At 50.6% G+C, this 14,498-nt stretch overlaps 1 protein-coding gene across 1 annotated transcript in view; it reads right to left on the bottom strand.

Annotated features, from left to right (window-relative positions):
* The window catches only part of acaca (acetyl-CoA carboxylase alpha), a 284,054-nt gene extending 270,243 nt beyond the window's left edge, over positions 1 to 13,811 (bottom strand). The window contains exons 1-2 of the mRNA XM_085965017.1: positions 13,681 to 13,811; positions 5,123 to 5,394 (exon numbers count right to left, since the gene is read on the bottom strand). Of these exons, the coding sequence (XP_085821143.1) occupies positions 5,123 to 5,352 (230 nt within the window). The 5' untranslated portion in view covers positions 5,353 to 5,394; positions 13,681 to 13,811. The remainder of the gene's footprint in view (positions 1 to 5,122; positions 5,395 to 13,680) is intronic.
* Positions 13,812 to 14,498: the final 687 nt, after the last annotated feature.

Below are 14,498 nucleotides of genomic sequence, written 5' to 3'. Positions count from 1 at the left end.
AATTTAACCCCGAAAAGTGTGAGGTGATGCATTTTAGGAGGACTAACAAGGCAAGGGAATACACAATGAATGGTAGGACCCTAGGAAGGACAGAGGATCCTTGGGGTGCATGTACATAGATCCCTGAAGGCAGCAGGACAGGTAGATAAGGTGGTTAAAAAGGCATATGGGATACTTGCCTTCATTAGCTGAGGCATAGAATAAGCAGGGAGGTTATGATGGAGCTGTACAAAACGCTAGTTAGGCCACAGCTGGAATACTGTGTGCAGTTCTGGTCGCCACACTATAGGAAGGATGTGATTGCATTGGAGAGGGTGTAGAGGAGATTCACCAGGATGTTACCTGGGCTGGAGCGCTTCAGCTATGAAGAAAGACTGGACAGGCTGGGGTTGTTTTCCTTAGAGCAGAGAAGGCTGAGGGGGGACCTGATTGAGGTGTACAAAATTATGAGGGGCATAGATAGGGTAGATAGAAAGGAACTTTTCCCCTTAGTAGAGGGGTCAATAACCAGGGGGCATTGTTTCAAGGTAAGGGGCAGGAGGTTTAGAGGGGATTTGAGGAAAAACTTTTTCACCCAGAGGGTGGTTGGAATCTGGAACTCACTGCCTGAAAGGGTGGTAGAGGCAGGAACCCTCACAACATTCAAGCAGCATTTAGATGAGCACTTGAAACGCCATAGCATACAAGGCTACGGACCAAGTGCTGGAAAATGGGATTAGAATAGACAGGGCCTGGTGGCCGGCACGGACACGACGGGCCGAAGGGCCTCTTTCTGTGCTGTATAACTCAATCTGACAGGTAACAGATTTTGTGCTGCAACAAGTCACTTGTCCTGCCTACAACGTCTAGAAAGTGGCTGTGAACAATCGTGACATCTGAAGGGAGGAAATGCATACAGCAACAATACCGGTGTTTAGTGCCGCAGGGTGACAGCACTCGGGCTCCATCTGCAATTGGCCCAATGTGACTTTCAGACCATCTGCAACTACCTATATGAGTTTCTGCAGCTTCATGACCATCCATGGTCAACTAGGTCCATGGTATAAAGGCAAAAGTAGGACCTTCTTAATATTAAAGCTGGATACTCGCTCTCCAAGGATCAGTGACTGAGCAAGCTCAGCCTCACTGATCAGCAAGGTCTTGAGATCATTCCCAAGTCTGTGCTAAATCGGATAATCTCCGCTGGGCTGGGGTAGGGACATGGTGTGGCGAGAGTTTGTACAGCATCTTTTTGAGAAGGATTTGGCCATTTGCTCCAAACCAACCTCAGCGGTACATCCCTTCTCCAGCTGAAGAGAGAGTCTCCACTCCATAGCCAGCTGGTAGATGATGGTGATCTGGAAAAACTGGCCTTCCAATTTTCTTTTCATGCGAGGAGGTTTCTGGCCTGTACTCTGCACCTCTCCATGGTAGCTCGCTGGAGATTTTGAATGTGGAAAGTTGCTGGAGGGATCCCACTTGGGTTCACTCTGCAGAGCAGCGCACAGAAGCTCCAATACACTGCACGTGCATATAGATATGGCTTTAGAGGTGTCCGCCATGGCTCAATTGGTAGCACTCTCGCCCTGGAGTCAGAAGGTTGTGGGTTCAAGTTCCACTCGAGGCTTGAACACAAAAGTCTAAGCTGGCACTCAGTGCAGTGCTGAACTGCCGGAGCTGCCATCTTTAAACCGAGGCCCCGTCTGCCCCCTCAGGTGGACATAAAAGATCCCACGGCACTATTTCGAAGACGACCAGGGGAGTTATCCCCAGTGTCCTGGCAAATATCTATCCCTCGATCAACATCATTAAAAAAACCTGGTCATTATCACATTGCGGTTTGTGGGAGCTTGCTGTGCACACATTGGCTGCCACATTTCCTACATTACAACAGTGACTACACTTCAAAAGAACTTCATTGGCTCTAAAGCGCTTTGGGAGGCCCCGAGGTCGTGAAAGGCGCGATAGAAATGCAAGTCTTTCTTCTTTCTTTAAATGGTTCAGCGAGTCTGTCCAGTTAATAGTTAAACCGTTCAGACAGGTAGCTCCTAGGTTGAATCCCAGGCTGAGTTAACTGACCACAACCAGGGCAGCAGTGGGGAAAAGTACAGTTGGCCTCAACATCCCTGAGCCAGGATGGAGAAAATAAAAAGTCCTGCCGGGTTCTCACTCCTGATCAATATGCAGAAACTTCTGCTGGAACGGTGTGAGATAAGATCATTGGGCTTGGCTATAAACCCCTTGGACAGCCTGGCTCACATAGGAATAATGACTACTAGGGCGGGGTATTGAAGGGGTGGGGGGGGGGGGGGGTGCGGAGAAGAACCAGCACCCCCAATTGGATTTAGTGCCTTCACAAGAGGTGGGGAGAAAGTTAGAAAAAGAAGTCGGCAAAAAAAGACAAGTGTGACTTCAAAATGAAACTGGCTGAAGCCTGCAGAGGGTGCACGGTCCCTTCCAAAGATTGCTTGTAGACTTGTACAGGTTCAAACCAAGTCCTCTGTCCTAATGAAGCGGTTCCGAGGTTACAGCAGGGGACGCTCTTTAGTTACATCACCCAGCTCAGTAAACATTGAGCTTTGCGAGACAGATCAGATGACCAGACATTGCATCACAATGTAAAACAGACGACATGAAGCAAAGAAGATTCGACTGGGACTGAAGCAACCTCTGATAACCTCATGCCAGAATCAAAGGTTGCAGTTTACACTATTGGTTACCCTTGAGAGGTCATATAATTGCAGCTTTTCTAACAGTGGCAGCATGGATACAAAATTGGTTGAGTGACAGAAAGCAGAGTAGTGGTGAACGGTTGTTTTTCCCCACACTGGAGAGAAGTATACAGTGGTGTTCCCGAGGGGTCGGTATTAGAACCACTGCTCTTTTTGATATATATTAATGACCTGGACTTGGGTATACAGGGCATCATTTCAAAGTTTGCAGAAGACACGAAACTCATAGTAAACAGTGAGGCGGATAGTGACAGACTTCAGGAGGACATAGACAGACTGGTAAAATGGGCAGAACACCACCCCTTGACATTCAATGGCATTACCATCGCTAAATCCCCCACCATCAATATCCTGGGAGTCACCATTGACCAGAAACTTAACTGGACCAGCCACATAAATACTGTGGCAACAAGAGCAGGTCAGAGGCTAGGTATCCTGCGGCGAATGTCTCACCTCCTGACTCCCCAAAGCCTTTCCACAATCTACAAGGCACAAGTCAGGAGTGTGATGGAATACTCTCCACTTGCCTGGATGAGTGCAGCTCCAGCAACACTCAAGAAGCTCAACACCATCCAGGACAAAGCAGCCCGCTTCATTGGCACCCCATCTACCACCTTCAACATTCACTCTCTCCACCACCGGCGTACTGTGGCTGCAGTGTGTACCATCTACAAGATGTACTGCAGCAACTCGCCAAGGCTTCTTCGGCAGCACCTCCCAAACCCGCGACCTCTACCACCTAGAAGGACAAGGGCAGCAGGCGCATGGGAACACCACCACCTCCAAGTTCCCCTCCAAGTCTCACACCATCCTGACTTGGAAATATATCATCGATCCTTCATCGTCGCTGGGTCAAAATCCTGGAACTCCCTCACTCAGTACTGTGGGAGTACCATCACCACACGGACTGCAGCAGTTCAAGGCGGTGGCTCACCACCACCTTCTCAAGGGCAATTAGGGATGGGCAATAAATGCTGGCCTTGCCAGCGACGCCCACATCCCATAAGCGAATAATAAAAAAAGGCACATGGCAGGTGAAATTGAACACAGAAGTGTGAAGTGATGCATTTTGGTAGGAAGAAATGAGGAGGGGCAATGTGAACTAAATGGTACAATTTTAAAGAGTGTGCAGGAACAGAGAGACCCGAGGGTGTGCGTATACAGATCTTTGACAGTGCCAGGAGAAGTTGAGAAGGCTGTTAAAAAAGAATATGGGATACTTGGCTATACTAATAGAGGAATAGAGTACAAAAGTAACAAAGTTATGCTAAACCACTGGTTAGGCCTCAGCTAGAGATGTGTGTTCAATTCGGGGCACCTCACCTTGGAGAGAGAGGCCTGCCATGTGTCTGCCCATTTTACCAGTCTGTCTATGTCCTCCTGAAGTCTGTTACTAACTTCCTCATTGGTTACTACATTTCCAAGTTTTGCATCAGCTGTAAACATTGAAATCATGGAAAAAGAGCAGGGGAGTAGGATTAATTGAATAGCTCTACCAAAGAGTCGATGGGCCAAATGGCCTCCTTCTGTGCTGTACCACTCTATGATTAGTCAAGTGTGATAAATCAGGAAATAAATGCTGACCTTTCCCCTCAAGTGTTTTTACACTTTTTCTTCCCAGTCTCGGTCTAGGATCCGACACACACTTCACCGCAGGCAATTAGCTGCTCTGCTATTAACCATACCACTCTGAACAGCTCAGTAAAGGAATGCAGCGCAGTTTATGCAGTCACTGCAAACAACTCCTGGATCCTTCCCAGAGAACACAGTAAAATGTCACCATGTATAACTTCAATTACAAAGAGTTTAGGTACAGAACATTACTATTTATTCTTATCAACTTCATGTTCCCATGAACTTGGGTATGCAGGGCATAATTTCAAAAGTTTGCAGAAGATGCGAAACTCGGAAACATAGTAAACAGTGGAGGAGGTTAGTAACAGACTTCAGGAGGACAGAGACAGACTGGTAAAATGGGCAGACACATGGCGGGTGAAATTTAACGCAGAGAAGTGTGAGGAGCCACCTGACAAGGAGTCAATGCCTTTCAAGAGGGATGGTGAAGGAAGAAAATTGTTAAGGAGAAAGTATGGAAACTAAAACGTTGACAGATCATTGTAGACTAGAATGAAAAAGAGCTGCTGTATTTCATTGGAATCTTTTCCTTTAAGCAAAACTGCATTATTGAAGAGCTCCCCCCACGCTGCAATGGGCAAAGATATTGCTGTTTCCTTTCCTAATACAGAGAGGAAAGTATACTGGGAGCAGGCCCATAACTCTGCTCCCAAAACCGAGATTATCGGACTCTGCCAACACATATAAAGCACAGTGACAGGAGGCTGTGCCACAAAATCAAAATGGAGAAAGGCCTTTTAAACAAACAGCAACAGGAAGACTCCGTGTGACATTACCTCAGCTGTGGAGGAATACTATCGTAGCTCAGACTCAGGTCAGACAGGCTGTCAGAGTTTACAGATGAGGGTGATAATGATCGCTCCTTGTCTTCCAAAATATCCGATTTGCTGCTGTTCAATCCGATCTCATCCTCCGAGTTGTCCTCGGACACCGAGCCGATAATGAACTTGGAGTGCTGGCACAATGGCAGCTCAGGAAGCTTGGCCGCTGGATCCGGATCCGACATCCTTGCTCCGGACAATCAACACAGCGGAGAAAGTAACCGGAGCTGAAACACAAGGACAGGAAAGTTACACAGTCACCAAAAGAAATAAAACTTGGGACTGCCCGAGAGAATGACAGTGACTGCCTATTTATTGCAAAAAGAGAGACTTGAGCAAGAATCTTTGGCCATGGTCCTATCTTTCTGTCCATCTGTTGTTCTTCTACAACTTGGAATTGCTAGAATGTACAATTTTGCAATTCTGCAACTCCCACTAATCAGGCGCGGAGTTTCTGTTACAACAACAAAAGCTTGCATTTTTATAGCACCTTTAATGTAGAAAAACGTCCCAAGGTGTTTCACAGAGGCATAAACAGCCACCAAGCCTAAGGAGGAGATAGGAGGGGTGAACAAAAAGATTGCTGAGCAAAGTGGGGGGGTATAAGAGAGGTTTTAAACAAAGAGAGGTGGAGAGGCAGAGGAGTTTAGGGAGGAATTTCCAGAGTGTGGGACATAGATGGCTAGAGGAACACCCGCCAAAGGTGGGGTGAAGGGAGGGGGATTGCAGAACAGTGAATGGGGATGGTGTGGGGGGAGGTGACACTGATAGGGATGGCCGAGACCATGAAGGGGCTCAAGCACAAGAATGTGAATTTTAAATTTGAGGCTTTGGGGGGGACTGGGACCCAAAGCAGATTAGCAAGAACAGGGGCGATTAGCAAGTGGGACAGTGCAGGATAGGATTCGAGCAGCAAAGATTTCGATGAGCTGAAGTTTATGGAGGGTGGAAGAGGAGAGGTTGTCCAGGAGAGTGCTGGAATAGTCAAACCTGGAGGTGGCAAAGGTGCAGATGAGGGTTTCAGCAGCAGACGAGGCGAGGCTGTGATGTTAGAGGTGGGAGAGTTGCAGGGGAGTAACCACTACCTAGTGAACCAGACCCAGCAGGATGTCATACATTTTAGGAAATGAGGGGGGAAATATTGGCAAGAGATGGGGGGGGGGGAAAAAACCAATAGCTAAATAACGTTTTTGATAGACCTGTTCCTGCCCCAAAGTTGCCACTTTGGTTCTCTCCGACTTGTTGCTGCACGGCAGGTGACAGAAGTCCCAGCTGCTTCCCCAATCTGGCTCCAGTCCAACTATCAAGACAAAACTGAATGCACCAAAAAAAATTCCCCTCCCCCACCACTTTCCCCATCTTTGAGTTGCTTTTCCACGGACAGCTGTGTGGCTCAGAGTCAGTGCTCTGTTGTCAATCCCTGGCAGTATACTACCCACGGCATTCCTGAATCACTGCTTCAAGAGGTGGCTGAAGCCACTTCTAGATCCAGGGACCAGAGAATTGTGGGAAAGTTCTAATTTGCGATGAGTTTTCTGCTCCCACTGATGTGCTCAGCGAACACTAAACTGGACAAATGCAAAATAAATCTAAATGGGTCCAAATCATCCCAAAAAAAGTTACTTTGGAAATCTACTGGACTGGCTAGGAAGGAATTATGTTTACAGAATGAAAGAAACAGAGCATCCTAAGCTGCTGAGGACATTGAAACTTGGGATGTTAAACTGGATTATTTGGCTACTTGGCTACTGTCCCTAAAGTGACCCTGATCCTAGGTACATGTTACACTCAATTGAGCAATTCAATCATACTACTGAAATGTGTAAAGCTGGCCTAAGAATACTGTGGTAAACCACTTTTATCGTTCACTATCGTTACACTATGGTTATCACTGTTATATCGTTACAACAGTGTAAACAGTGATAACCATAGTGTATCACTACACGAGGTCGCCTCTTGTCACGCTGTTATACCTGGGCTGACCACTGCTGACTCCGCCCATGGCTCCACCTACTTGCCCAGGTATAAAGGTGGTCGACTGGCTGGTATTCCTCCTTGTTGGATCCGATCACCCACGAGGGTGGGCTCTGTTATTTAGCCAATAAAAACCTATAGTTACTGTCTTAACTCGTCGCTTTTCATTGGATGAATTGATAGGTATATCAATTTTATTGGCTAAATTTTGAAATGTCTTTAACGGAGCAGCCAAACGACCAGTCAGACGCCCAGCTACAACAGCCGGCCTGGCTGCGAGCCCTCCGACCGCCGTACCTGGATCTAAACCCACAGGCAGCAAACTCAGCCCTCAACTTCAAACACTGGCTGAGCTGTTTCGAATCCTGCCTGGGAGAATCCGGCGTGCCTCAGAGATCCAAACTAAGAGTTCTGACCGCCCAAGTGAGCCCTAAAGTATTTGCACTCATCCAGGACCTTACTACATACGAGGCCGCCCTCAACCTGCTGAAAGAGCAGTACCGGAGCCCGGTAAATTCTATGTATGCCAGACATCTCCTAAGATCCCGCCCGCAACAGCCAGGAGAGTCTGTAGATGAATTTTTACGGGCGCTACAAACACTCGGCAGGGACTGTGACTTTAAAGCTGTAACGGCTGCAGAACATACTGAAGGAAATATCCGCGATGCCTTCGTGAAAGGCCTTCGGTCCGACTACTCACGGCAAAGACTGCTCGAATCAAAGGACCTCGACCTGAACACAGCTGCAGCCCTCGCTCGCTCTCTGGAAGTGGCCCATCGGGACCTCGAGGCGTATTCCAGGTACTGTGCTGCGCGACCCTGGGACTCGGGCCCGACCCCGACCGCAATACCCCTCGCACCGCCGCCTCTGGGACCTACCTCAGCGTCGGCGTCCCGGACCCGATCGGGACCGCCACCCCCGGTACCAGCTGCGACATCGGAGCCCCGCGATCGGGCCGCCGGCTGCTTTTTCTGTGGCCAGGCGAAACACCCGAGGGCGCGCTGCCCTGCAAGAAACGCGACCTGCTCCGACTGCCACAAGAAAGGCCACTTCGCGAAGGCCTGCAGGGGGAAAGCCACAGACGCCAGCAGTGCCTCATGCGAGTTGTGGGGGCGGCCATCTTTCATCAAGGCCACAGATGCCAGTATCCCCTCGTGTGAGTCGCGGGGGAGGCCATCTTTGATCAAGGCCACCGACACCGGCAGTGCCTCATGTGAGTTGTGGGGGCGGCCATCTTCTCCGCCATTTTATGCAACGTCGTGGGCACCGCCATTTTGTTCACCACACTCGACCGCCACCTTGTCTCCAGACCCGACCACAGCCTCACCCGCAGACTACAGCAGCTCGCTCAGCCATACACTAGCCTCCGTCACACTGGACCAAGCTCGCCCGCATCACCTGTCCAAGTCCATGATGGACATCAAAGTAAACGGCCACGCCACGACCTGCCTGTTCGACAGCGGAAGCACGGAGAGTTTCATCCATCCAGACACGGTGAGCCACTACTCCCTCACTGTCCAGCCAACGCGCAACCGGATCTCGATGGCGTCGAGGTCCCATTCAACAGACATCAGCGGATACTGTGTTGTGACCCTGTCGGTTAGGGGCACGGAGTATAAAAATTTTAAACTTCTCGTCCTGCCCCAACTCTGCACTGCCGTCCTACTAGGGCTGGATTTCCAATCCCACCTTCAAAGTGTCACCTTGGCATACGGTGGACCCCTCCCCCCACTCACAGTCGACAACCAACAGCCTTTAAACCACCCACCGCGTACCACCTGCGGCCTATCCACCCTCAGGGTTCCGCCCCCCTCCCTGTTCGCCAACCTCACCCGCGACTGTAAACCCGTCGCTACCAAGAGCAGGCGGTACAGCGCCGGGGACAGAGCTTTTATTAGCTCTGAGGTGCAGCGTCTCCTGAAAGAGGGCATCATCGAGAGGAGCAACAGCCCCTGGCGTGCCCAGGTCGTAATCGTTAAGACCGGCGATAAAAACCGCCTAGTCATCGACTACAGCCAAACCATAAACCGGTACACCCAGCTGGACGCATACCCCCTTCCCCGCATATCTGATATGGTCAATCAGATTGCACAGTACCGAGTATTCTCTACCATCGACCTTAAGTCGGCCTACCACCAACTCCCTATCCGCCCTGAGGACCGCCAGTATACCGCCTTCGAGGCGAATGGCCGCCTCTACCACTTCCTTAGGGTTCCCTTCGGCGTCACCAACGGGGTTTCGGTCTTCCAAAGGGAGATGGACCGGATGGTTGACCAGAACGGGCTGCAAGCCACGTTCCCCTATCTAGATAACATCACCATCTGCGGCCGCGACCGGCAGGACCATGATGTTAATCTGGAGAGATTCCTCCGTACGGCCCAACGGCTGAACCTCACCTACAATAAGGAGAAATGTGTGTTTAACACCTCGCGCCTTGCCATCCTCGGCTGCGTAGTAGAGAACGGAGTCATCGACCCCGAAAGAATGCACCCCCTCATGGAGCTTCCCCTCCCCCACTATCCAAAGGCGCTGAAGAGGACCCTGGGGCTCTTCGCCTACTATGCCCAATGGGTGCCGAATTATGCGGACAAAGCCAGACCCCTCATGAAGTCCGCCTCCTTCCCCCTGACGGCAGAAGCGTGCGCAGCCTTCTCCCTCATTAAGGGAGACATTGCTAAGGCCACAATGCACGCGGTGGATGAGTCTATCCCTTTCCAAGTGGAGAGCGATGCATCCGACTTCGCCCTAGCCGCAACCCTTAACTAGGAGGGGAGACCGGTGGCCTTCTTCTCAAGGACCCACCAGGGCCCGGAGATCCGACACTCCTCAGTCGAGAAGGAGGCCCAGGCGATCGTGGAGGCTGTACGACGCTGGAGGCATTACCTGGCAGGCAAACGATTTACCCTCCTCACCGACCAGCGTTCGGTCGCTTTTATGTAACAAACTGAGGGGTAAAATCAAGAACGACAAGATCTTGAGGTGGAGAATCGAGCTCTCCACCTATGATTATGAGATCTTGTACCGGCCTGGTAAACTGAACGAACCCCCAGATGCTCTATCACGAAGTACATGCGCCAACGCGCAAATTGATAGACTGCAGACCCTCCACAACGACCTCTGCCACCCCGGAGTCACCAGACTTTACCACTTCATTAAGGCCCGCAACCTGCCCTACTCCATCGAGGAGGTCAGGACCATGACCAGGAACTGCCAAACTTGTGCCGAATGCAAACCGCATTTCTTTAGGCCGGACAGAGCAAGCCTGATCAAGGCCACCCGCCCCTTCGAGCGCTTGAGCATCGATTTTAAGGGGCCCCTCCCGTCCTCTGACCGTAATGTGTACTTCCTCAACATCATTGACGAGTACTCCCGTTTCCCCTTTGCCTTCCCCTGCCCAGACATGACCAGTACCACGGTCATCAAATGCCTGAACGACCTCTTCGCCGTGTTCGGGTTCCCGAACTATATACATAGCGACCGGGGCTCCTCCTTCATGAGCGAGGAACTTCGCCAGTTCCTACTAGCGAGAGGTATTGCTGCAAGCAGGACCACCAGCTACAACCCCCGAGGGAACGGCCAGGTGGAAAGAGAGAACGCAACTGTCTGGAAGGCCGTTCTCTTAGCCTTAAAGTCCAAGGGCCTCCCAACCTCTCGCTGGCAGGAAGTCCTCCCGGCAGCGCTGCATTCCATCCAGTCACTGCTTTGCACTGCCATTAACGCCACCCCCCATGAACGAATGTTTGTTTTCCCCAGGAAGTCAACTACGGGAACCACGCTACCAACTTGGCTGGCCGCTCCGGGGCCCGTCTTGCTGCGAAAGCACGCGAGGGCCCATAAAACGGACCCCCTGGTCGAGAGGGTGGACCTCCTGCACGCCAACCCCCAGTACGCCTATGTGGCATACCCAGACGGGCGGGAGGACACAGTCTCCTTACGAGACCTCGCACCCTCGGGCATCCCGGAGACACCACCATTACCCCCCACCACCCCCCCCAATTCCAGCAAAGGTAGACGGCATGCCGGAACCCCACGAGCCTTCGCCGACCACGCAGACACCAGCATTAACATCGGATACTGCATCACCGCCGCCGCTGCTGCGACGATCGGAAAGGCTTACGAGGCCTCCGGACAGACTGACATACCCGAACTGGTAGTACACTTCACCCCGCCGGACTCAAATCTAAACAAGGGGTGAATGTGGTAAACCACTTTTATCGTTCACTATCGTTACACTATGGTTATCACTGTTATATCGTTACACTATGGTTATCACCGTTTACACTGTTGGATCACTACACGAGGTCGCCTCTTGTCACGCTGTTATACCTGGGCTGACCACTGCTGACTCCACCCATGGCTCCACCTACTTGCCAGGTATAAAGGTGGTCGACTGGCTGGTATTCCTCCTTGTTGGATCCGATCACCCACGAGGGTGGGCTCTGTTATTTAGCCAATAAAAACCTATAGTTACTGTCTTAACTCTTCGCTTTTCATTGGATGAATCGATAGGTATATCAAATACAAAATGCTGGAAGCACTCAGCAGGTCAGGCAGAAGAGATGGGAAGGTAGGGTTAACATGTCAGGTCGATGACCTTTCGTCAGAATGCGTTCTCGACCTGGCACGTTAACCCTACTTCCCCCTCTCCAGCCGCTGCCTGACCTGCTGGGCGTTGCCAGCACTTTCCTTTTTTTTTTATTTCAGATTTCCAGCATTTGTTGTATTTTTCCTTTCTCTCAGTAAAACAAACTCCATTTGAAACCCAATCACAAATCTCAACATAACCGGCCTCAGCATCCTTGGGAGAGGCAGGGAACAAATAAAAGAAAAATCTTCCTGGGTTTCCACCCCATCCCACATCCTGTGACCCTGCTGGAACTTGCACGTTGTGTGACCCCCCCACATCGTCAGTTTGCTAAAACTCACAGCTTAAGTTTACACAAGAATTCGGGCAGACTGGTTACTTGGAAGGATTGGTCTGCCCAAAACACACTGGGAATGGTCACTGAATGATACTGGTAATAAAGCTTTTCATCAGCTCTCCTAAACCTCTCCCTTTTCAGCTCGGCATCCGTGAATTCACTTGGGATGTTTTTCTACGTTAAAAGGTGCTATCTAAAATGAAAGTTGTTCTTGTCGAGTGCGTTCGTTGCTGATGTACATTAGAACATCCATTTTTGCCGGTCTTGATTGTTCAGAGATACATTTACTGTCTCTGAGCCACACATACCAGGGAGGACCTTAGTCTGGACAAGGCTCTCAGACAAGGTAGCAGTGGGGACACCTCAAATAGCCAGCCACTCTGGGTTATTCTAGTTGCCACTCCTCTGATTGCTGTACTGTGGTCCCTAACGGAAGTCTGCCTGAAAGGCCACTTGGGTGAGGTACTAGAACGCTAGCCGTGGAAAAGTACCCGAGTGAGGGAATCAATGCTTTCAGGAAAGGAGTGCAGTAGAGAATGTTGGAAGATTAAAAATGAGAGAAAGAAAAATAAAAGAACATTTCCATTAGTTACTGCTGGCATGGAGAGAAAGACATTTGGCTGGTAGCAATGTTGAAAACTCAATTTTACTGCCCAAGCAGCAGAAAATTCTGCCACGGTCACAAAATGAGTTATGTTTAAACAGAATATGACACGACTGATAGTAAGATAATCATAACTATCCTGACCTTCTGAACCTGACTACTTATGACTTCTGATGGTGTGCAAGTTCTCTGGTCAGCCTCACTGCTGGCAGACTGCCTGTTGCTCTGGAAGTATAATCTTTGTAGACACAGTCCCACGGTACTGACCCATCCAGCCAGGGAATGATACTTAAACTACACAGTGTGCAGCACAGCAACATAAGTACATCCATCCAAAAACCATTTTGTGAAAAGTTTATTTTAACAGCAATTAACGCAACAACTCCGGGGGTGGGGGGGTTGCAGCCGTAACTCATCTATTGTGTCTGGGGCAGAAGCAGGTAACGCCTCTATAATTCATCAAAGACGATTAGTTAGAATAGCTACCACGTGTGCGAGAACCATTTTCCGGGCGACATGGTTCCTGAAACCAGCCTGCCATCTCTCAGCTGAGCAGAGGGATTCTGATCTCTTAGAGCGGAGTGTGTGAGGCAGCAGGACACCGAGACTGTCGACTGAGGTCTAACCCGGCTGCCTAGTTTCAAGGAGCAGGAAGCTGGTGGTCCTCAGGCCCAGCCCCAATACTGTGCCCGAGTTTCTTGTCTCCCTGCATTAAATTAAAAGCAACGGTCTTTAAATCGTTCGTCCGTCTCCTGGGCCTCGGAGCTGAATCTGATCAATTGTTTAATGACACTGGAAAAAATAATAAAAACCCACCACCACCATCCCATAAACACACACACCTGCAGCCCCGGCACATCCCAATCATTAAAGCAAGGACTCCCCCAGACCGGCATCGACCCGCTTTATCGCAGCCAAGCGGCCCCACTCGCTTTAAGAGGCCTCGATTATTGTCTGCCCATCAGTTGAAGCGGGTCCAAGCGGGCGATGCCGGAGCCACAGCGAGTACTCACCCTGGCGAGGATTTACGGAGCCTTTGATCGGTCTGACAGACGCCGGGTGCCGGGCCGGTGATTTTGATGCTGGGAGAGGGGCGTTGTTCTGGCTCGAGCTCCGCCGCTAACAGCCAGTGGCGTGATTGAAGGGTTACTGCCGGTCACTCACCCCCGACCCCCCGCCCGCTCACCATTGGCCGCCGCCCGCAAGCCGCGCGGAGGGGCGCGACCAATGGGGAGCGAGCCGGGATTGGGGACAGCGGCGCGTCACAATCGAACCATCGGCAGCGGGGCGGGAATGGGAGAGAGAGAATGGGAATAGGAGGGCTGGGAGAGAGAGGGAATGGGAATAGGAGGGAATGGGAGAGAGAGAATGGGAATAGGAGGGAATGGGAGAGAGAGGGAATGGGAATAGGAGGGCTGGGAGAGAGAGGGAATGGGAATAGGAGGGAATGGGAGAGAGGGAATGGGAATAGGAGGGAATGGGAGAGAGAGAATGGGAATAGGAGGGAATGGGAGAGAGAGAATGGGAATAGGAGGGAATGGGACAGAGAGGGAATGGGAATAGGAGGGAATGGGAGAGAGAATGGGAATAGGTGGGAATGGGAGAGAGAGAATGGGAATGAGAGAGGGAATGGGAGAGAGAATAGGAATAGGAGGGAATGGGAGAGAGAGGGAATGGGAGAGAGAGGATGGGAATAGGGGGTAATGGGAGAGGGAGGGAATGGGAATCGTAGGGAATGGGAGAGAGGGAATGGAAATAGGGAATGGGAGAGGGAGGGAATGGGAATAGGAGGGAATGGGAGAGAGAGAAGGAATAGGAGGGAATGAGAGAG

Source organism: Somniosus microcephalus, chromosome 22 (genome assembly GCF_052327205.1).
Source record: "Somniosus microcephalus isolate GS21.2 chromosome 22, FLI_Smic_1.0, whole genome shotgun sequence".
Classification (NCBI taxonomy): domain Eukaryota; kingdom Metazoa; phylum Chordata; class Chondrichthyes; order Squaliformes; family Somniosidae; genus Somniosus; species Somniosus microcephalus.
The sequence above is the reverse complement of the archived record's forward strand: the minus strand, read 5'-3'. Positions and strand labels throughout refer to the sequence as shown.